At 37.0% G+C, this 24,718-nt stretch overlaps 1 protein-coding gene across 1 annotated transcript in view; it reads left to right on the top strand.

Moving 5' to 3' along the window:
* Dscam4 (Down syndrome cell adhesion molecule 4) overlaps window positions 1-24,718 on the top strand; it is a 2,049,237-nt gene that overhangs the window by 1,446,833 nt on the left and 577,686 nt on the right. Inside the window, 1 exon segment of the mRNA XM_067787909.1 lies at window positions 18,537-18,683. Coding sequence (XP_067644010.1) covers window positions 18,537-18,683 — 147 coding nt within the window.

Raw genomic sequence — 24,718 nt, 5'->3', positions numbered from 1 at the left:
TGGCGATTGCCTTTGATGATTGCTTTGTTGCGCGCCCGTTTGCGCTTGTCTGTGTACATATACTGACGCTGTGCGTTTTCGCGTTCTCTCATTTCTGCTTTGCGTGAACCTTCTTCTAGAAACTTCGATTTCACTGTTTGAAATGATGACAGGTTGTCGCGTGTCTTAATAGCGACCACAAAATTTTCCCAAGAATTTGGTAGACTAGACAGAAGCATTATTACTTTTAGTTCGTCATTCATTTTGATGTCTAATTCAGCCAACTTATTCAAAGTTTCCTCAAAAACTTTAATATACTACAGATTGCATTATTAAATAAGTTTTTGGTAAAGTTGAACTTTTCTTACTGGCCCTGTTAGCAAATGTACTTCACGCAATTTTTTCTATGCGTCTGCTGCAGTAGCACATGATTTTATATGCATTAGTTGTGTTGATTTTGCATTTAAAATTATGCAAGCTAACGCCTTTGTGTCTGTGATGTCCCATTTTGCTGATTGTTCGTCAGTTGGACCCTAAGGCTTGTCTTCGCTCACCACTTTCCACAAATCAGCCGTAATTAAAACACTGCGCATGGTCATATACCACACGTCGTAATTTTCTTCACCAAGCTTCTCTATTTGATGAGAAACATTCATTTTGAATGTGAGTTTATGCAAATTTCTATTTTACAATATTTTGCCCACACTGATTTTTCTGCACACGTTTTCTAGTGGTTTCTTTTTAGCAAGGAACACCGATCGCGTAGTCCTGGGCCCATAACCATTTTGTTGGGTATACTTACGAATACGATTTAAGTAAAAACGCGACGTGGTCGATGTTCAGCTTTATTTAATAAAAAATTCAATGTATACTTTGCGAATGCAACTTCACGACTTGACGATTACAACCATTGTTTACTATATAGTTTGGCAGCTTAATTCGAGGTTATGTTGCGAATAGAGTGGAAGGCACTCGCAGGCCGTGAAAATAGGCACTCGAATGAAGTATAATGAAGGAATTGATGTTCGGAGTTTTTTCAAAATTTTCCTGAAATCCTGAATCAAAAAGGGAGTATAGTTAAGTACGAAAATGAAAAAATATAGTTAGGTTTTGCTCCTTTTTTAACAGGAGATTTTCGTTTTAAAAATGTAATATATAAACCACATATACTTTATAATAACATGATTTTTATTTTTACGATTTATTCCTCAATGAAAATAAGTGAAACACCTATAAATGTAGTCATTAATCATGTTTTTTACTTCTTACTTTATGTTAAAAAATAACTCTGTGTTAAAAATAGCAGAACTAAAATCTCAATGTCGTACTACTTTTATATAATAAAAATTATTTTATGCATGCAAGCATTTAATACCTGTGCATTATATCTTAACTTTCTCGCTATATAAGTTAACAATTCCAGGGGCCGTTTTCACCATCTTCGGTTAACGCTAACAAGCAATTTATTTGAAAGAAATCATTCAGTGATTTGTCAAATAAAGTGTCACTTTGAAAAACTAATTTTATGTAATAAAAATGATTTCATAAATTGCGTGAATTTTATACATATGCATTATATTTTAAATTTTCTCTAACTATTCGTTTTGTGCTGACTTAATTTTGATTATGCATAACTTTCTTTAGCTATATAAGCTAACAATTTCAGGGGCCGTTTTCACCATCTTCGGTGAACGCTAACAAACACTTTATTTGAAAGAAATCGTTCAGTGATTCGTCAAATAAGGGTTATTTTAAAATAACGGACGTTAAAAGTTCCCCTGTCACATGAGGAAAAATGAAATACAACTATTTTTATAACATGAAGATAGATAGAAAATTTAGTGGGGATTGCGCTGCGACCGTTGATGTATTGTGCACTTATCAGATTTGCGTCGCGTTCCAGGAGGATATGTTCCACCGTCTCTCCTGATCGATCACGAAATCGACATGAATACAAAATTATGTTTTTTATTTAGTTGAACGGCGATAGAAAATAGGTTTTGTTTCTAAAATGCAAGAAACTTCAAGAAGAACGTAATTTTTAAATTATTTGTGTTGCTTTGACGTTGGCGTTGCGTTGCTTATGGATTGAAGCACTTAAATCACGTGTGTTCAACGTCAGATATAGACGCAACGCAAGTGCCAAAACGACGCAAAAGTCACCTTAAGCGTATTTGCTTTAGGTGTTATTTATCAATATTAATTAAAAATGCTAGATCTCCTAAAAATTGAACTTAGACAAGATACACAAGAGGCGTAGCTTCGTAGACGCCTGCAAAATATGGCATGCAGCTAAGATCTCTATACACCTCAAGCCTCAAGATTGCATATGCTGTGCCTAATGCGCGTCTATGAAGCTACGCCTCGTGTCCATCTTCTCTTGGATTATATTTCAAAGACATTTTGTTTAGCTTTAAACTTTGTTCATAATATTCATGTACATGTCTACTACTATTGCAGTCGCTTGCATACTACTATTTCATTATTTAAAAAAAATTAAGTTCGAAAAAATGCAACTTTATCACGTGCATTCCCAAACACGGTTGCGACACCATGTTGTCATTTGGGACCAAAATTTATCGAAAAAAGGACCAGACCTCAAAAAAAAGGACCAAATTTTAGTTTTATTTTATTGGTATACAAACAATTCGGCAAGTTACTAGAGTATCGTATTTTTTGTAAAAGGCGAAAATTGTAGGATGTTTCGGGGGTGTCCTATATAAAATTTTAATAAAAGAGACACTTGGCTTTAGTTCAAACTGCACAAACAAAAATAAAGTGTACCTTTGGGTATCAAATTTTCAAATTTTTAGGATAAGACTATGTCTTTCACCAATCTAACGTTGTGAACCTAGTTTTGCTTGATTGCAATGAAATAAAATGTATAGCGCAGTAAGGTTTTAGTAAGGAACGGTTAAAAAATTTGCGTTGTGGCAAACTCAATAAATCGTAAATGAAACTAAGCAATTGTGTTAATGCTATTTTTATAGATGCTTTCATTTTCACTCACAGTTTAAACTTCATACCAGAGCCTAGATTCAGTAAGTGTGAGTTTTGAACTCAGGCTAAAAATGAAGCGTTTTAAAAGTTTCAACTGTATAATATTGAACACCGATCGGAATATCTAAACACTAAAACTGATAAGTGCGTTGTTTCATCAAAAATTAATGACAATGTGTTTGTCCGAACATTCAACACTTCATTTTTAATGCCTCGCCTAAATTATCTCCCAAGTGAAATTTCATTGTTCTGCTACATTTTATTGATAGAGCAATTTTCTTGGTAAGAATTCCATTGGAGTAAATTGAAAATTATATGTGGGTAATAGATTTGCGGCAATTTTTTTTAGCAATTTTTTGAATTTTTGTTTCAGTGAAAAAGAAATAAAAGTACCAAAACCGTGCCGAAAAACAACCAAAATTGAGAAAATGGGACCAGTGGACCATATAGGGGGGAAGGGAATGGACTGTAGTGGCAACCGTGTTCTCAAATGCAAGCTTCCACATCAAATACATATACATCATTGTTTACTATATAGTTTGGCAGCTTAAATAGAGCTTATGTTGCGAATAGAGTGGAAGGCAGTGGACTAGGCAGTCGAATGTCATATAGTAAAGGAATTGATGTTCGGAGTTTTTTCAAAATTTGATCGAAATCCTGAATCACAAAAGGGAGTGCAGTTAAGTACGAAAATGAAAAAATGTAGTTAAGTTTTGCTCCTTTTTAGCAGGAGATTTTCATTTAAAAAATGTAATATAAAAACCAATGTCCATTATATTACTTTTTTAGCAGATTTTCATTTTAAAAATGTAATATATATAAACCAATGTTCCTTCTATTACTCATTTTATCTATGGAGCTTCACATGCACTTCATAAAAAGTGCTTTTTATTTTTACGAACTTATTCCTCAATGAAAATAAATGAAACACGTATTAATGTAAGCATTAATCATGTTTCTTACTTCTTAACTGTTCTTCTTAGATATTATAAATGTGTTAAAAGTAGCAGGACTAAAATAATATTGACAAATCTGATATGTCAAACTAATTTGATATAATAAAAATGATTTCATAAATTGCATGCATTTTATACATATGCATTATATTTTAAATTTTCTCTAACTATTCGTTTTGTGCTGACAAAATTTTGCTTATGCATCACTTTCTTTGGCTATATAAGATAACAATTCCAGGGGCCGTTTTCACCATCTTCGGTGAACGCTAACAAACACTTTATTTGAAAGAAATCGTTCAGTGATTCCTCAAATAAGGGTTACTTTAAAATAACGGACGTTAAAAGTTCCCCTGTCACATGAGGAAAAATGAAATACAACTATTTTTATAACATGAAGATAGATAGAAAATTTATTGGGGATTGCACTGCCACCGTTGATGTATTGTGCCTTCATCAGATTGCGTCGCGTTCCAGGAGGATATGTTCCACCGTCTCTCCTGATCGATCACGAAAACGACATGAATACAAAATTATGTTTTTTATTTAGTTGAACGGCGATAGAAATTCTTATATTTTTCAAAAAATCCAAGAAACATCAAGAATAATACTAAGTTTTTAATTATTTGTGTTTTGCTTTGACGTTGGCGATGCGTTGCTTATAGATTGAAGCAATTAAAGCGCGTGTGTTCAAAGTCAGATGTAGACGCAACGCAAGTGCCACAACGACTCAAAAGTCACCTTAAGCTTAGTTGCTTCACGTCTTATTTATCATTATTAATTAAAAATGTTGGATCTCGTAAGAAGCTAAACTCAGGCAATATACACACGAGACATAGCTTCGTAGACGCGTACAAAATATGGAATGCAGCTACGATTTTCTACGCCTCAAAATTTCTTATGCTGTACCTAATACGCGCCTATGAAGGTAAGACTCGTGTGCATCTTCCCTTAGATTATTTTCAAAGAAAAAATGCTTTGTTTTAAACTTTGCTAATATTCACATACATGTCTACTACTATGGTTGTCGCTTCCATACTACTATTTCATTATTTAAAAAAAAAATTACTTCTGAAAAATGCAACCTTGTCAAATGCGTTCTCAAACACGGTTGCCACACCATGTTTTCATTTAGGACCAAAATGGATCGAAAAAAAGGGCAGATCTCAAAAAAAATTACCAAATTTTAGGTTTTTTATTGGTATACAACAATTGGGATGTTTCAATGGTTTAATATATAAAATTTTAATAAGTACATACTTGGTTTTAATTCAAACTGCACAAACAAAAATAAATTGCTCTTTTAGGTATTATATGTTCACCTTTCTATGATTAGTCTATGTCTTTCACCAACCAAACGTTGTGAACCTAGTTTTGCTTGATTTCAATGGAATAAAGTGCATAGCGCAGTTAGGTTTTATTAAAGAACGGTTAAAAAATTTGCGTTGTCGCAAACTCAGCAAATCGTAAATGAATCTAAGCAGTGATGTTAAGGCTATTTTTATAGATGTTTACTTTTTCCCTAACAGTTTGAACTTCATACCAGACCTAGATTCAGTAAGTGTGAGTTGGAACCAGGCATGCTTAACCAACGAACCGATATCATTTCGTTACGATAATTAACGTTAATAAACAAAACAAAGTCATAACGGTTCGTTGGTTAAGCATGCCTGGTTGGAACTCAGACTAAAAATTAAGCGTCTTAAAAGTTTCAACTGTGTAATAACTGAATACCGATCGAAATATCAAACCACTAAAACAAGTCTTTTTTCTGATAAGTCCGTTGTTTCATAAAAAATTAATGACAATGTGTTTGCCCGAATATTCAACACTTCCCTTTTTAATGCCTTGCCTAAATTATCTACCGGGTGAAATGCCATTGTTCTGCTTCACTAGATAGAGCAATTTTCGTTGGCGGCCACCGTGGTGTGATGGTAGCGTGCTCCGCCTATCACACGGTATGCCGTGGGTTCAACTCCCGGGCAAAGCCACATCAAAATTTTAGAAATAAGATTTTTCAATTAGAAGAAAATTTTTTTAAGCGGGGTCGCCCCTCGGCAGTGTCTGGCAAGCGCTCCGATTGTATTTCTGCCATGAAAAGCTCTCAGTGAAAACTCATCTGCCTTGCAGATGCCGTTCGGAGTCGGCATAAAACATGTAGGTCCCGTCCGGCCAATTTGTGGGGAAAAATCAAGAGGAGCACGACGCAAATTGGAAGAGAAGCTCGGCCTTAGATCTCTTCGGAAGTTATCGCGCCTTACATTTATTTTTTTTTTTATAATTTTCGTTGTAAGAATTCCATTGAAGTGTAAATTGGTTAGGTATTTCAATTATTTTATACGATGTTTAATGATTAAGTTGAAACACGACTTTTCTAGCCTTTAGATTTACCGGAAGTGCCGGCCACCATATTTATTTTCATATCGATAGTTTTACAATATTTACAATATGGTTGCTTAACTTCTAATAACTTAAGCTACATGTACATAATGGGTTTACAGAAGTAAATTGAAAATTATGTGCGGGTAACAGATTTGCCGAAAATTTTATTAGCAGAGTTTTGAATTTTTGTTTCAGTGAAAAAGAAATAAAAGTACCAAATCCGTGCCGAACAAGAACCAAAATTGAGAAACCCGGACCAGCGGACCATATGGGGTTCAAAGGGCAATTTTTTGTCCAAATGGACGGAGCTGGCAACCGTGTTCTCAAATGCAAGCTTACGCATCAAATACATACACATATAAGTATTTCGACTTTACGAAATACATTTTCGCGTTGTAAGCCAAAGTATTTTTGCATAAAACCTTTTTGACCACCACAATACCACAGATTAAGTGTAAAATTTCACAAAAATAATAAATTTTTTCGAAAAATCACACCGAATAACTGTAGTACTTGTTTATGAATTTAGAAACAATGAGAATGGCAAACACGAACGAGTATGAAATATAATATCAAAACGTATATGCACATGGTTGTATTTCAATGCATGAAAATGCTTTAAAAACGCATGAAATTGTTAAATTAAAGTTAAAAAAAAATGTTAAAAATTTTAATATAAATAAAAAGCTTCTTTTAATAACAATAAATACGCCTTATGTATTCTATTTATACATCAATTGGTAAGGGTTATCTCACTTTAAAATTTAAGTTGAAAAATCTAAAGTTTTTTTTGAAATCGAGTCGAGAACTGTGCGTGTGAATGTGCGAATTTCACCGATCAGCTGTTAGTTGCGCTACTTGGTAAAATTTACAATGATATACATATAAGTACTTCGACGTTACGAAATACATTGTCGCGTTGTGAGGCTAAGTATTTTTGCATAAAAGCTTTATGACCACCACAATACCACAGATTAAGTATAAAATTTCACAAAAATAATAAATTTTTTCGAAAAAACACACATAATACCGAAGCCAATGTTTACGAATTTAGAAACAATGAGAATGGCAAATACGAACGTGTATGAAATGAATTGTCAAAACGTATATGCACATGGTTGTATTTCAATGCACGAAAATGCTTTAAAAACGCATGAAATTGTTAAATTATAGTTGAAAAAAATGATAAAAACTTTAATATAAATAAAAAGCTTCTTTTAATAACAAAAAATACGCCATATATATTCTGTTTATACATCAATTGGTAAGGTTTAAATCACTTTAAAATTTAAGCTAAATAATATAAAGTTTTTTTTGAAATTGAGTCGAGAACTGTGCGCGTGAATGTGCGAATTTCACCGATCAGCTGTTAGTTGCGCTACTTTGTAAAATTTACAGTGATTACAACAGAACTCATAAAAACTCAAAAGAACATTGATACAGCATTGCCAGCTTGTTGCGATATAGAAAATATTAAGCTTACTTGACATTTTAGATAATTACTTCAACAAAGTCTATCAAGAAAAGTTTTTGATAAGCGATCGAAGTATCTAGCCACCAAAACAAGATTTTCTGATTGACCGCTTGTTTCACCAGCAATTAACGAAAATTGGTTTGCTTCAAGATCCAACACTTTTCTAAACTATCTGCTAGGTGAAGTTCCATTGTTCTGCTACATTTTGTTGACATCAATTTTTATTAAATTAAATCCATTGAGGTAAATTATATTTTATATAAGCGTTAATGAAGGTGTGGAAATTTTTGTGGGAAGTGCAGAACATTTTTTTCTCAGTGAAAACAAACAATCTTGATTACAGCCAAAAAAAGGCCAAAATTGGAAAAAGGGACCAGCGGACCAATTGGGGTTGGAAAGAACCATTTTTGGTCCAAATGGACCAAAAGTGGCAATCATGAACACATATTACAAAAATGACCGCGATACTAAAAAATATCGTATTTGTGATCCGGCTTGGCTCAGAAATAGAAATCGCTTTATGAAAAAAAAATTGCGCTAGGTGCGACAAGGATCGAGATATTAAAAATACTCGTATATGTAGTCCGATTTGGCTCATATTTGGAACAAATATTACATACAGTCTGGTAGAAGTAACATCAAAATACTTCGGGGTTCGAGGAGGGCCAGCATACGTGGCGCCGAGTCGAGTAAAGTCTTTGGAAGGATTACGCATTGAGGATTTAGATTGTAACAAATTGTCAGGAAAGAGTCCTTATAATAATGAGTCACTAAGCCCTAGCTACAAGGTTCATATTGATCGGCTAGAATCAGTCCAAAAACAATTTTTACTTTTCTCCTTAAGAGATTTCCATTGGGATTCAACGTATAATCTGCCACCTTATACTAATCGCCTGAAACTTATTAATCTTCCCACCCTTGCTAGTCGTAGGGAAATGCTTGTAATTGTACTTATGATTAAATTACTAAATGGTTCGGTCTCTAGCTCATTTCTGTTGAGCGAAGTAAACTTTAATGGACGTGTTCCGAATATTCTAAATTAACGGTTTATCCGGAACACTTCCATGAATACTTAAACGGAAAAGAGCTTTCCAAAATTTCAGAATAAAAAGGTGAATACTCCCTGTGTAGCAGGGCCGGACAAAAGCCTAACCGTCCCGTAAAAGTCAAGGCCGGAATATAAAGTTCTAATTTAATAAGCCATTTTCTTTCATTTTTTTGTCAGCTCATTGCGGCTGCTGAGTAGAGTATCACCCTATGTCGTCTGCCACCTCGAAATCGTCCTATCTCAAAATATTTTTCAAAAATTTCCCATTTCTGTCACAAAAACGCCCTATATCAAAATTAGGCCGAAGAACTCCTTACTTTTGAGATAGTGTATTTTTTAATAAAATTCTAACGTACGACATTCTTCAAACGAATTCTGAAAGAATGACCAAACCAACATAAGTCTATCAATTGACGAAATATTTAGTAGAGAATTATTTATTTCCCCTAAATAATTTATAAATTAATTATCACTACTAATATACTACTAAAGGTACTTTTCTATTACAATTTTTGTTGGAGGGGATCGAATTATTTCCCGTTTTTCTTACTTCGTTAAAGCAACCCGTCCAGATTTTTAAATTTGGGAGTCTCAAAGCTCTGTCATCATTGGAGAACAAACCTCTAGTAATTTCATAATGCAATAATAAAGGTGATGTCAACAACACAACCTCATTTTTTTGGTACTGTAACGAATTTGCTGCAAATCCTCTTATTTGCCCTTTTGCTAGGTTCGTATCGCTAAACTGTTGAATAAATAACTCCAATATTGAATAATGGAAAAATGGCCTTTATTAAAAAACTTCACAATAACACTCAAACTGTGCAACGAATAGCTTAATAACCAAACTCTGATAGCTTAAATGAAACTGACTTTCAAAATAATACTGCTATTGCTCGCTAGATATCGTCTTAGTCGTAACTGCTTGACAACTCAAATCAAACTGAATTCCAGCGCCTCTACATCTGCGGCCTTTTATACTCTCTGGTTTCCTCGTTCGCATCTTCTAGAATCTACTAGCATTGTCCATGAGCTCTCTAACTTCTCAGCTGTAACTACAATTGCACAATTTTATAGTTTTTCTCATTGCATACTTATAGGAGTATCTCAGATATATGCATGTGTTAGTGCATTGACTCTCCGCTGCTCGTATACGTACATGGTACATATATTTAGACGCAGTTATTGTTTCGTTTATGTAGATACATAATGATTGAATTATTGATGTGCATTCACGTCACTGCTTAGCATCGGCTTAGAGACGGCAGCACTCCTTATTTTGCTAATATTCGTAACACTGCACTCCACCTAAGTCTGATCGTCCCGATTAGACAAATCTCTCGATTTAACACTGCTAGCCTCTCCAAATGAACCACTTTCATTTTGGTTTGCCAATGGTTTGTATGCGGTACACTACATCGTTGATCCGTTTTACAACTTTGTATGGGCCTTCCCAGTTACACTACAATTTCGGGGACAAACCTTTTTTTCGTTGTGGGTTGTATAGCAGCAGCAAATCTCCTTCCTGAAACTCTTCCGAATTAATTTCTTTATCGTACCTCGCTTTCATCTTGTCTTTGCTCGTTGCCTTACCAGATCGTGTATCTCTCTCAGCTCTTCTTCCAAGACACCAGTGGATTTCTTGACATTCCTCTCCGCATCGGCATCTATCCCATACTTCAAATCAGCTGGCAGTCGAAGGTCATTGCCAAAAATTACCTTTGCGGGAGTTTGGCCTGTTGTGTCATGTACTGCCGATCGGTAGGCCATCAAGAATAACGATATGTGTGTATCCCAGTCCTTATGGTACTTGTCTACTACTTTCCTTAAATGCTCCTCAAATGTTCTATTGAAGCGTTCCACCATACCATCGGACTGAAGATACAATGCAGTTGTCCGTGTTTTTCGAATGCCCAACTTCTTGCACATTTCTTGGAACACAGCTGATTCAAAATTCCTGCCTTGGTCAGAATGTAACTCCATTGGTACACAATACCTTGCAACCCATTCGTTTTTAAACACTTCTGCCACTGTTTCTGCCTCTTGGTTTGGGATTGGGTATACCTCTGGCCATTTACTGAAATAATCCATAACCACCAGTACGTATTTGTTTCCGCGGTTGCTAGTAGGAAATGAAACTGCGACATCCATAGCGATCCTTTCAAATGGCGCACCTGAGTTATATTGCTTCATCTGGCCATGACTTCGGGTTTCGGGCCCTTTCGCTCTGCTGCAAACCTCGCAGAAGCCATTTTAGCGCTGCATGATCTGTCCTGACACGGAATGGCTGGACGTAGAGGTATTTGTGAAAATGTTGAATGCACTCTACCAATGCCAACGGCTCTCTCCGGGTAACGCAGTAGTTCCTCTCTGGTTTTCCAATTGAACGGCTGTAATATGCAACTACCTTCTCCTGTCCATCAACCAGTTGTGACAAAACGCCTCCTATAGCATATCCACTCGCATCTGTATCTAGAATAAATGTTGCTCCTGGAATCGGATATGCCAACATTGGGGCAGTGCACAAACGCTCCTTCAATATTTGGAAAGCCACCTCTTGTCCTTTTTCTCTTCAAAAGCTTTATTTTTTCTTGTAAGCTCATGGAGACTGTGGGCTACGCTGGAAAAGTTTGATACAAATCGGCGGTAATATGTGCACAGCCCAAGGAAACTTCTCAATTCGTGCAGGTTCAGTGGTCTTGGCCAATCCTTTACTGCCTCTATCTTTTCATTCGCCGTACAGATGCCTTCTGTCGTTACCTTATGACCCAAATAATTTACTTCCTTTTTAAACAGCGAAAACTTTTTGGGTGTTAGTTTCAGACCAGCACCAGCTATTCTTTTGAAAACCTCCTCCAAGTTCTTCAGATGTTCTGCGAAGTTCTTTCCCAATACGATGATGTCGTCTAGGTACACTAAGCATGTTTTCCAATGTAGTCCTTCCAGTACCTGATCCATTAGTCTTTCAAAAGTAGCTGGTGCATTACATAGCCCAAAAGGCATCACTGTACATTGCCAAAGACCATCACCGACACTGAAGGCTGTTTTCTCTTTGTCTTCCTCTTTCACTTCCACTTGCCAGTAGCCGCTTTTCAAGTCTAGTGTGGAAAACCATTTCGTACTATAGGGCGAGTCCAGAGTGTCTTTAATTCTTGGCAATGGGTAGCTATCCTTTTTCGTAACGTCATTCAACTTTCGGTAGTCCACGCAAAACATCATTTTTCCAATCCTTCTTCTTTACACGTACTACCTGTGAACTCCATGGACTAGCTGATGGTTCGATAACGCCGCTGTCGCTCATTTCTTGTATGATTTGACTCACAACTTCTCGCTTCGCCAGTGGAACACTACGTGGAGCTTGACGGATCGGCCTCGCATCTCCAGTGTCAATTTGATGTTTCACAACATTGGTGCGGCCTGGTTTTGAACCATCCTGGTCAAATATGTTCGCGTACTTTATGAGCAGTTGTGTTGCCTTACTCTGATGGGCTTCCTCTAGCCCATGCGTCCATGCCGTGATATCATTTGAAATATCAGTATTACTAGATGAAACGTGTTCCTGGAGCTGTTCACAGTTAATAACTACTTCGGCCTCTTGGCATCTTCCCAAAATATCTCCTTTGGTCAAATTGAATGTTGACTTGAACTCATTGAGTACTCTTACCGCAATACGTCCATCTTGTTTTGTCATAGCCAGAGTTTTTCCTACAAGTATGTTCAATGCTGATTTTTTTGCTGCTTCGACAACCCACAATTTATTTGTCCCACAATCTCCATCAACCTTTGCCCAGATGACTGCTTCTGATTTTGGTGGTATTTGCTGACTCTCTTCCACCAGCACTGTTTACTGCTGTAGCCTCTCTCGTAGCCGAAATTAAGTGGCACATCCATGTTCTTATATCGCATCGTCTTGCTTTGCATATCGATTTTGATGCCTTGGTTGATTAAGAAGTCCACTCCAATTATGATTTCATCAGCAATACCTGCCACTATAAAATTGTGTAGTACCGTGACATTCCCAATTGCTAGTTCGCATTCTACTTCTCCAATTACCTGGGTGTCCTCTCCCGTGGCTGTACGTAATCTTGCTCCAAGCAATGGTCTTATCTTCTTGTTGACTAAATCTGATCGAATGATGGAATGGGATGCACCCGTATCTACAGTCAGTAACCGTTCCTTTCCATACACATGTCCTCCGACAGTAAGATTGCTTGACCTTCTTCCAATTTGCGAGATAGAGATTATGGGGCATTCAATTGAGGGAGCCAGCTGTCGCCCGTTGCCGCTGACTCTCTTTAGTTTAACGATTGAGGGACTTGGAGATTTGCTCATCTCCTTCAGCTCTGCTTTTCCGACCACCCACATTGTTGGAACTGTTGGGGTTGGTGTTGCAATGTCGTGCAATATGTCCTGGGTTGCCGCACTTGAAACATTTAATAATTCCGGCATTTTTCTGTTGTGCTCCCTTCAGTGCTTCAAAAATTGTGTCTACCCAATCTAGTCTTTCCACTTCCACACGATGAGCTTTGTATGCTGGTTTACTCAATAGCGACGCTGTTTCTTGAGTCAGTGCATAGGATACCGTTTCTGCGAATGTGGGTTTTGGGTTTGCATATGTCGCTCGCTTCGTTTCTACGCCCCGTATGCCATTTATAAAACTCTGGATTTTTACCCTCTCGGTGTACTCCACGGGTGCGTCCGCATTTGCCAAATGTGCCAACCTCTCAACATCCGAGGCAAACTCCTGCAAAGTCTCGTTCGCTCTTTGGTGGCGGTTTTGCAACTCAATTTGGAATATCTGTTTTCTATGCTCGCTTCTATAACGTCTCTCGACAGCGGCCGTCAGTGCTTCATAGCTGTTCCGTTCGTACTCTGGAATAGTCTGTAAGATTTCGGCAGCTGGTCCTTTCAATGCTACGAAGAGTGCAGCAACTTTATCATCAGCATTCCAGTTGTTCACTGTTGCGGTCTTCTCAAACTGTAGCTTAAGGACCTGGAAAGGAACAGACCCGTCAAAGGATGGTGTTTTTACCTTTGGATTACTCGCTGAAACAGCTGGGCGATTTAATTGTAACTGCTCCATAGGACCCTTCAAATCATCTACTTCTGCCTGAAATTGAGCGAATTTTGCATCCTGCGCTTCCAGCTTTGATGTTACCCTTGCTTCCTGTGCTTCTAACTGTGAAGACATTTGTGCCACCTGCAATGATAAGCGCTCCTCTTGTTCTTCCATCTTGGATGACATATACCTTCTGTTCTTCTAATTGAGATGACATATACGTTTTCTGTTCTTCTAGTTGAGATGACATATACGTTTTCTGTTCTTCTATTTGAGATGACATATAAACTTTCTGTTCTTCTAGTTGAGATGCCAGTTGAGATGTTATATCTGTCTTTTGCGATTCCAGTTGAGAAGCCACTGTCGATGTTTGAGCAGATATTGCAGCCAAAATCATGTTCAAGTCTGTGCTCGTAACTGTCTGCGTAACTGTCTCTTCCATTTTTGTTGTTTCCTCGCCTTCAAGATGAAAGTCAAACTCTTCCACATCAATTCCTTCTGCTTCCATTGCCTCTCGTAGTCGTGCCTGAAGTTTGAGTTTAATGCCGGTTATATTCAATCCACGGCTCTCCAACTCCTTCTTCAGTTGCTGGATCTTCAATTCATTGAACTTTGCCATGTCCTTGTTGTCATCTGGAATTTATTCAACAATTCCTCTTCTGACACCAATTGTAACGAATTTGCTGCAAATCCTCTTATTTGCCCTTTTGCTAGGTTCGTATCGCTAAACTGTTGAATAAATAACTCCAATATAGAATAATGAAAACAAGGGCTTTATTAAAATACTTCACAATAACACTCAAACTGTGCAACGAATAGCTTAATAACCAAACTGATAGCTTAAATGAAACTGACTTTCAAAATAATACTGCTATTGCTCGCTAGATATCGTCTTAGTCGTAACTGCTTGACAACTCAAATCAAACTGAATTCCAGCGCTTCTACATCTGCGGCCTTTTATACTCTCTGGTTTCCTCGTTCGCATCTTCTAGAATCTACTAGCATTGTCCATGAGCTCTCAACCTTCTCAGCTGTAACTACAATTGCACAATTTTATACATCTTCTAGGCGCTTCCAGAATCTACTAGGCCAGTAGCTCTCAAACTTCTCAGCTGTAACTACAATTGCACAATTTTATAGTTTTTCTCATTGCATACTTATAGGAGTATCTCAGATATATGCATGTGTTAGTGCATTGACTCTCCGCTGCTCGTATACGTACATGGTACATATATGTAGACGCAGTTATTGTTTCGTTTATGTAGATACATAATGATTGAATTATTGATGTGCATTCACGTCACTGCTTAGCATCGGCTTAGAGACGGCAGCGCTCCTTAGTTTTGCTAATATTCGTAACAGTACTTTTATTTTCCTGTATTTACTTGTATTACAAAAGTATTAAATTTTGATTGCTTCATTTTTCGTAAAAAATGCACAAACAAATTTGTTTTCTGCAAAATTGTTTCTATATTCTTTTGGGGAACACAAAGTTACGTTAATCTTTTTAGCTAAACAATTCTCTTAGCGGATTATATAGTTATAATATTTCTAAACTTATAGTAAAATCTACTCCAAACGTAGTAGAACTCAAAGGTAGTTCTGTATGATAGATCATGATGAAATAATAAAGGTATTGTCAACAACATAACCTCACTTTTTCGGCGGCTCTATTTGCCAGTATTTACTTGTACTAGAAAAGTACTAAATTTTTCTTGCTAAATTTTTCCTACAAACTTCCTCAAAGAATTAAGTTTTCTGTAAAATTTTGTCTATAATCTTTTGGCGAATACAAAGTTATGTTTATGTTTATGTCTAAACAATTCTGGTCGCGGCGTACATATTTATTATATTTCTAAACCTATTGTAACGATTTTACTTGCAAATCCTCTTATTTGCAATCCTCTGCTAAGTTCGAATCACTAAACTGTTGAATAAATAACTCCAATTTGTAATAATTCAAAATGGCCTTTATTAAAGTACTTCTTAATAACACTCAAACTGTGCAACGAATAGCTTGCCTAATAACCAAACTGATTGATAGCTCAAATGAAACTCTACTATTCAAAATAATACTGCTCTTGCTCGCTAGATAGCGTCTTAGTCGAAACTGATTAACAACTCACATCAAACTGAATTCCAGCGCCTCTACAATTGCCGCTTTTTATACTCTTTGATTTCAACCTTCACATCTTCTAGGCGCTTCCAGAATCTACTAGTCCAGCAGCTCTCAAACTTCTGAGCTGTAACTACAATTGCACAATTTTATAGTTTTTCTCATTGCATACTTATAGGAGTATCTCAGATATGTGCATGTGTTTGTGCATTGACTCTCCGCTGCTCGTATACATACATGTTACATATATGTAGACGCAGTTATTGTTTCGTTTATGTAGATACATAATGATTGAATTATTGATGTGCATTCACGTCACGGCTTAGAGACGATAGCATCGCTCAGTGCTGCTAACATTCGTTACACTGCCCTCCACCTTAGTCTGATCGTCCCGATCAGACAAATCTCTCGATCCAAACGCTGCTAGGATCGCCAAATGTACCACTCTTCTATTTCGTGATTTCCCAATTGCTTGTATGCGGCAGATGACATAACATACGAGCCTTCCCAATGCACCGATATTTGGATGGAACACCGCCGCCGGTGAGGGTTGTATAGCAGTACCAAATCTCCCTCCCGGAGACCTTCCGAATTATTTTCGTTGTCGTACCTGTGTTCCATCTTACTACTCATTATTCTGGATCGTTCTCTCGCACTCTGTTGCTTGGCCAATGAAGAACTACTTTGTAGAGCTTGTTCTTGACGGATTGGCTTCACATACTCAGTATCGTTCCGACGTTTCCCAACAGAAGTGTGCGCTGGCTTGAAACCATCCTTGCATTCTTTCTGAAAAATTCTTTCAGTCATTTTAGTGCATACATTAGGGTTTGTCGATGCCGGTCTTTTTCTCGCAAGTACTTTTAATTTCGCTTTATTTGGCACATTCGATCCATCAACCTTTCCTTTTGCCTTTCGTGGCCTTTGTCGAGTCTTCTCCACCAGTACTCGCTTACTGCTGAACCCTTTTTCCAAACTGAAGTTAACTGGCACATCTTGGTTCTCATAATGCATCACCCTTCTCTGCATATCGATCTTGATGTCATGGTCAACCAAGAAATACTCCCAATATAACTTCATCAACAATCTCTGCCACAACGAATTTGTGTAAAACCATGACCTTCCCAATTAAGACTTCACAGATCACTTCTCCCCGGACTTGGTTATACTCGCCAGTGACCGTACGCAACCTCGCTCCAGGTAACGGTTTTACTCTCCTGTTGACCAAGTCAGATCGGATCAAGGAATGAGATGCGCCCGTATCTACAGTCAGTATACGCTCCTTGCCATCCACATTCCCTCTGACGGTAAAACTGCTTGATTTCCTTCCAATTTACGACACAGATATCACAGGACATTCAATAGCCGGGGCAAGTTTTCGTTCTTTACATCCGACACGCTCTTGCTCATTTCCTCCAGCTTAGCGTTTACTGCCACCCCCATTGTTGGAACTATTAGGACCAAGAACGCAATGACGTGCAATGTGACCGGCCTTCCCGCATTTGAAGCATTTGATAACTTTTTCACTCCGCTTTTGCGATCCTTTCAGCGCCTCCAATATTGCGTCTACCCACTCTGGCCTTTCTACTTCCACACGGCGTGCTTTGAAAACTGGCTTACACAGAAGCGACGCTGTTTCCTGAATCAGAGCTTGTGACACCGTTTCTGCGAATGTGGGTTTTGGGTTTGCATATGTCGCTCGCTTCGTTTCTACGTCCCGTATGCCGTTTATGAAACTCTGGATTTTTACACTTTCAGTGTATTCCACGGGTGCGTCCGCATTTGCAATATGAGCCAATCGTTCAATATCTGAAGCAACCTCCTGCAATGTCTCATTTGCTTTTTGGTAGCGGTTTTGCAACTCAATTTGGAATATCTGTTTTCTATGCTCGCTTCCATAACGTCGTTCTACAGCAGCCATCAATGCTTCATAATTGTTCCGCTCTCCTTCGGGAATCGTCTGTAGAATTTCCGCTGCTGGCCCCTTCAATGCCACGAACAGTGCAGCAACTTTATCTTCCGCATTCCAGTTGTTCACTGCTGCGGTCTTCTCAAACCGTAGCTTGAAGACCTGGAAAGGAACAGAACCGTCAAAAGATGGAGTTTTTACCTTCGTATTACTCGCTGAAGCAGCCGGCCGATTAAGTTGCAATTCCTTTATACGACCTCTCAACGCATCCACCTCTGCCTCGAATGGTAAAATCTACTCCGATCGTAGTAGAATTCAAAGGCAGTTATGAATGATAGACAACCCTCTAAATTATGCATGCCGAACTTGTCAGAATAAGGGAAGACGTCAACGGGATGAGAACACCTGAATAATAATTTCATCATGTGATAGACAACCCTCTAAAATATGCATGCCGAACTTGTCAGAATAAGGGAAAACGTCAACGGGATGAGAACAACTGAATATTCATTTCATAAAGTAGTAATTTAATCATGGGCAACATCAATATTTTCAATGCTTCAATATTTTATCATTTTTGTGTTGCATATATATACAATCAATCAATATATATTTTCAGTTCCTTCTTCGCCGCCAGAGAGTCCTCAATGTGATGTACTTGGATCAACTTCAATTTACATAACGTGGTCACCTCCAGATTTAGACGGGCAGAATGGCAAAATTAAAGGCTACAAAGTATATTACATATCTGTTAATGAACTGTATGGTAAGTTACACCAAATTTAACCAGGCCTTTTGACAGAAGTCGTTTTTCGAGGGATTTTTTGAAGATTTATTATATTTATTGTTTTATAATCTTAGTGTAACGTAAAAAAATCGATCATCCAACTCATTCATGTAGGCCCAATTCTTGCGCTAAAAATTGTACGAAAGTTGATATATTATAGGTTATTTACGAAATAATCGGTATCTTAGAAGAAATGAACTTTTTTTAAACAACTCATAAACATAGAAAACCTTCATGGAAACAGTTATAAGCGTAAATGTGATACCAACAAACATAGATTACGAACCTAGACCTCCTTTAAGCACTGAAGAATTTTTAGTTTTTACTAAAGCATTTCTACGTAAGTCTTGGAGATATTGTTGAATTTAGTATGTGTGTGTATGTCCAGAATTTGATTCACTACCAAACGGAAAACCCCCAACTATGTACCAGGATATATGTTATAACCCCGTTATGTTGGTACATTCTAGAAGTTTGTAGGACCTTACTTGATAGATGCCACGATCTCGCGAGCATCGGACACAAAACGTGCTGAACCTTTTCGTCCTGCAGCCCGCACTTCCTACATCTGCTGTTACTCATGAGGCCTAATTTATAAGATTGATTTGAATTGAAATGGGAAGTGTGATACATTTTTAAATTCAAGATTTTTTGTTATCCTACCACGAGATTAATTATCCCTAAATAATATGTATGTATCTACATATATTGATATGCTTGGGCCATGAATTAGCGAACAATGTGCCATTTTAGTATACATACACATTTTATGGAATTTTCTCCTAAAAACTAAGGAAATTGCATTATGCGCATCTTTTGGCTGTTTTTCGTTCAACCCTTTATTATATGTACTACCAGGGCCTCTAAAGCTATCGCAGTTGTGAATTTACACAAGTGGCGAATGTTTGAAAAAACGTTTACTCTAGCAAACAGCCTGGATCACCTGTTAAACCGCTGTTGGATTATTTAAATCGTTTGCTCAATTGTGTTCTTCAAACATTCTTGTAAATGACTGGTATATTGCATTATTTACATATTTTCAAATGTTTGTTGACTGGCTGCTTATATTTTCGCTATTTTCATAAACAAATACTAATATTTAGGCTGGGTGTGATTTAGCCTGAATTTTAGGTACCTAAACTAATATTCCAATGGAAATTTCCAGCACTGCTACAATGTAGGTACAAAGCTGTCAAAACAGTCCGAGTACATTTGACAATCTAAATCAGCGGTCCTTATTTAGTGAAATAATTATTGGCGCCACTTCACACGTATTATTTTCTTTTTCGTCTTTAGTTGTCGCGGAACAAGCAGAGTCATAGTACAGGTCTACAAGTAGGATATGTAGCGGCACGCATATACACACCCTGCAAACGCTCCACGTCATCTGACTAGTCATTTTACCGTCATTGTGCGGTCACGCCCCTTTTTAAATTTTAGACACGTTTGCATTAGCGAGAGTAGATTTTTTACACTTTTTTCCCATTTCGTACCTATTTATGTGATTGTGCATTCCGCTCCCACTTATAGGATGTGAGCATAGCACTGTTCTGCTTACACACGTCACAATGCGCGTCAAAAGGCGGTCAAATTTTCGGTCATTTCCTCTACATTTTCGAGTCATTTGACTTTACTGCGGTTTTACCATTTATATAACCGCCATATAACTTGAATTTTACCTCCCGATTTACGTTACCAAAGAGGATAAATACAATAAGAGCCGTCACTCGTTATTTTTTTGGCATTTACTCGATGTATACTGAGAGGTAGTCGCTACATTTTTTTTGGGCGAGATGTTTATAAATGTCTTCTATACATTTTCGTGGGGTATTTGTGTTTATTTTTCGACTGTACTTAATTAATTTATTTAATTCTCTTTCCAAAAATCACAGTTGCACAGGGGGCAAACACGGTGTGGATAAATGCGAGACATTTAAAAATGTCCCTCTCAGAAAACATTCGGCATCAATTTTTTCAATTTCCAGCGAGATACTCGCCACAAAATAAGGAGTGACGGCTCTTATTGTATTTATCCTCTTTGACGTTACCTGGAGCAAAGAGGATAAATATAATAAGAGCCGTCACTCGTGAGGTAGTCGCTACTTTTGTTTTATGAGGTACATTTTTGAATTGCATTGCATTTATCCATGCGGTGCTGTCACTTTATGCAAACGTGATTTTTGGAAAGAGAATTAAATAATTAATTAAATACAGTCGGAAAAATAAACACAAATACCCCATGAAAATGTATAAAAGACATTTATAAACATCTCGCCCAAAAAAAAAAAGTAGCGACTACCTCACAGTTTACATCGAGTAAATGCCTAAAAAAACGAGTGACGGCCTCTTTGCCTGGAGCAGCCACATGAATAAAATATCAACCAAAAAAATTGAATTTTCAATATTTATTTTTAATAACCAAACATAACATATAACATAAACATTTATTTAAAACATATCATTAGATTTAGTAATTTTTTTCCAAACAAAGAATATTATATATGAGGCGCCTAGATGCAAAACCAGATATTTTAAAATAATATTTAAATTGCGACAATATTGCATCGCCTAGCAACATTCTAAAAACCCGTATTGAAAATTCATAACAATTTTCATTCATAACAAATTTAAAAATTGTTTGTGCCTTTCTAAGTTTTACATATCATGGATTCATCTGGTTTTGTATCTTGGAGCCTCATATATACATGAAACTGCAAGTTAAATTAATACATTTAATATAAAAAAGAAGTAAATACATTCATAATAACATAAAAATATATTAATTGCTTTGAGCTATATTGCTGCAGCAGCTAACTTTATATTTGGACAATTCAGAAGTGTGTTATATTCATGTAAAATTTTAGTTGTTTCCATGGTTTCGAATAAAAAATTTGATTATTTGAATCAATTTAAGTCTACAACTTAAAGCTAAGTAGAAATTTTGATTAGATTTACTCTTTTTTCAGATCAAGAATATTAAAAGGTGTCGTGGAATCCGATTGCTGTCGTAATTGAATTTGAAAGTAATAAAGTAAAGTAAAATATGAACTAATCATTCAAGCAATAATTCTGCAACTCTTAGCAGGAGTATTGATTGGTTTCAAGTCTAATTCCGACAGCAATAGGATCACGTCATACCTTATTATATATGTACATGAAATTGCAACTTAAATTTATACAGTTGATATAAAGAAAAGTAAGTATTTTAATAATAAATAAACTCGCTCAATTGGTTCTTGTTTTCCAATTGAAATCTTTTCTAAGCGAGCAGAAAATAATTTTAAGCTTTAGAAAAAACTCCAATTATTTGAATAATCTACAACTTAAAGCTTAGTAGAAATTCAGATTAGGTTTACTCTTTTTTCAGATCAAGAATATTCAAAGGGGTCGCGGAATCCGATTGCTGTCGTAATTAAAAAAAAAAAAACTTAAAATGTACGACTAGTAATTGACTCAGACTTATTATTGTTCTAAGCCTAATCATTCAAGCAATAATTCTGCAACCCTTAGCAGGAGTATTGACTGGTTTCAAATCTAATTCCGACAGCAATCGTATCACGACATCCCTTATTATATATGCACATCAAATTGCAATTTAAATTAATACAGTTGATATAAAGAAAAGTAAGTACTTTAATAATAAATAAACTATCTTAATTGGTTTTTGTTTTCCAATTGAAATATTTTCCTGTGCAAGCACATCGCTAACCTGTGTTGGCAAAAGATATGATTATACTGTCTTCGATAGGTAGTCGGACGAGCCGCCACTCGGCGAAGTAGAGATGACCGTTGTGTCGGTGGCAGCAGTTAAAACAGCAGTTTCTAACTTTGCACCATTCGTAAAGTGTGATGAATGCTTCACTGCCTTTTCCAATTGCTTGGTGCCAGCAATTTTTGCTGTTTGTAAAGCTTTAGCTGTAAAGCAAATATATAGATGGCTTAAAGTGGTTTTCGTATGTTATTCAACAACTCACCCTATACCATCATCAAAGCCTTTTCATCGATTGTGAATATGTGTACTGTTTCAGTATTCAGACCCTGTTCGCTTGGTGCAATATTTTCGATTTGATGAATATGTATACTATCCGTTAGGCAGACAATTGGTTGCGTTCTATTCATTCATATACTGTGGGTATTTGAGCCGTAGACGCAATGGCAGATATTTTGATTCTTTTTGAAGTGTAACATTTGTAAACAGTTAGGTTTCTCCGCTGTCACCATCACCACTAGAGAGCTATTGAAGACGCGCTCGACCAAGATAATATGTTGCGATTTACGCGCATAGATTTCTTCCACCTTGTCACAGTCATTGATGGAGAAAATGCGAAAGCCATATTTACCATCCAATACGGAAATGGAACTTTAGAGGAAGAAACATTTTATAAAATTTAATAAAATCAAAAAATGATAGTTGTGTTAAAATGGGGTAAAGTATTGTATGTTAAAGTATAGCGAAGTTTGAATAGGTCTCATTCTTCATTCTTAGAAAAATTTACGAAGGTACCTCGTAAGATATTAAAAATCCTCAACGCTTTAAAAAAAACTCATATTAAAATTTCTGTTTAACTTCTACATATCAATAGCTACCTTTACCACCTATTGCTTCTACACCTATGCTGTTGTTTCCTACATCGATGAGCTTTGTAATAAAATAAACAGCTATCTCCCCTATCTCTCCCTCACTAGGGTAGGCACCTCGTCGTTGGTGTGAGGGCTTATCCGATCTCCATAGCGCCCGACTATGAGGCGGAGCTGTTTAGGACTGGCATCTACGACGTTTTGCCTCATAGGAGGGCGGCGGGATGTCGGTGACCAAGAACTGCCAACCCCCTAATCCAGGGTGTTATGCGGACCGTGCCTATTGGACAATTTGCAGCCAGGGGATAAATTCGGCTGTATTCGAACGGAGCCTTCCCGATACCGGACCACCTCGGGAAGTATTGATGGCCTTACCACAGTAAGGGGCGCTGTTGTGGCTGACGGTTCTTCGCCCGTATATAATACTGGACCGCTGAGCCCGCCTTGTCGGGCTGGTGGTCGTACGACCAAGACGAACGACTCATTACCAAATTGTAATAAGGAGGATGATAAGAGGACTGAGTCGCAAGCCAAGGACGACGAATACGCATTAAGCGATGCGTCGGACTCGGCGAACGAGATTAGTGCTGATTCAATGAACTCCGTGTTGGAAAAGCACACAAATGAGTAGAAGAGTGAAGAAGGGTACGGAGCAGGAGAAGTAAAAGAGCTCTCTCGCAGTACCGTGCAGCACTAAGAATTGTCCAACACCTGTGTTTACTCGGCGTAGGCTGCCACCCGTCCCATCTCCCCTTGTACATACGTATATATGAATTTCCTTATAACCCGTAGTTTGTATTATATATTATTATTACATTGAATTGTATTGTATAAATATTGAATTATATATTGCATTGAATTGTATCCTATTATATTCCCCAAAAGCAATGAATATAACTTAACGTTAAAATTCCCATTGGGAATCTTCATGGACGTGTGGCAGCCTCCACCGCGTAAATCCCCCAAAATGAATTCGCCGCAATCCGAAGCAAGGCGATCTGTCATCACCGCCAGCTGTCAAAGCGGCCATTATATTTCTTTTTTTTTTTACTTGTTATTACAATTTTTGCAAGGCATATCAGTTGCTACTTCTAAGATCTGAATTCCGTGTTATGTGAAAAAGTATAAATTACACTAAATAAATTTACTAATACGCTTGTAGTGCGATCAAAACCAAATACATAAAACAAACCTTTCGAAAGCCAGGCAGTCAACTGTGCAATTAACGACATTTTACATCGCGATTTTATATTTGTACCTTGGATACGTAAACTGTGCTGTCAAGTTAGCTCGAGCATTTATTGCATCCATTGTTAATAGTAGATATACTCCAAAGAGAAGTTTACCGATTCCAAAAAAAAACCCAACTACACTGTGTAAAACGTTAAATATTTAATAAAACACAACATTAGCTTGATCATTTTTAGTTGTTTGTA

This window comes from Eurosta solidaginis, chromosome 5, assembly GCF_040869045.1.
Source record: "Eurosta solidaginis isolate ZX-2024a chromosome 5, ASM4086904v1, whole genome shotgun sequence".
Classification (NCBI taxonomy): Eukaryota; Metazoa; Arthropoda; class Insecta; order Diptera; family Tephritidae; genus Eurosta; species Eurosta solidaginis.
This window is presented reverse-complemented; position numbering and strand designations above follow the sequence as displayed.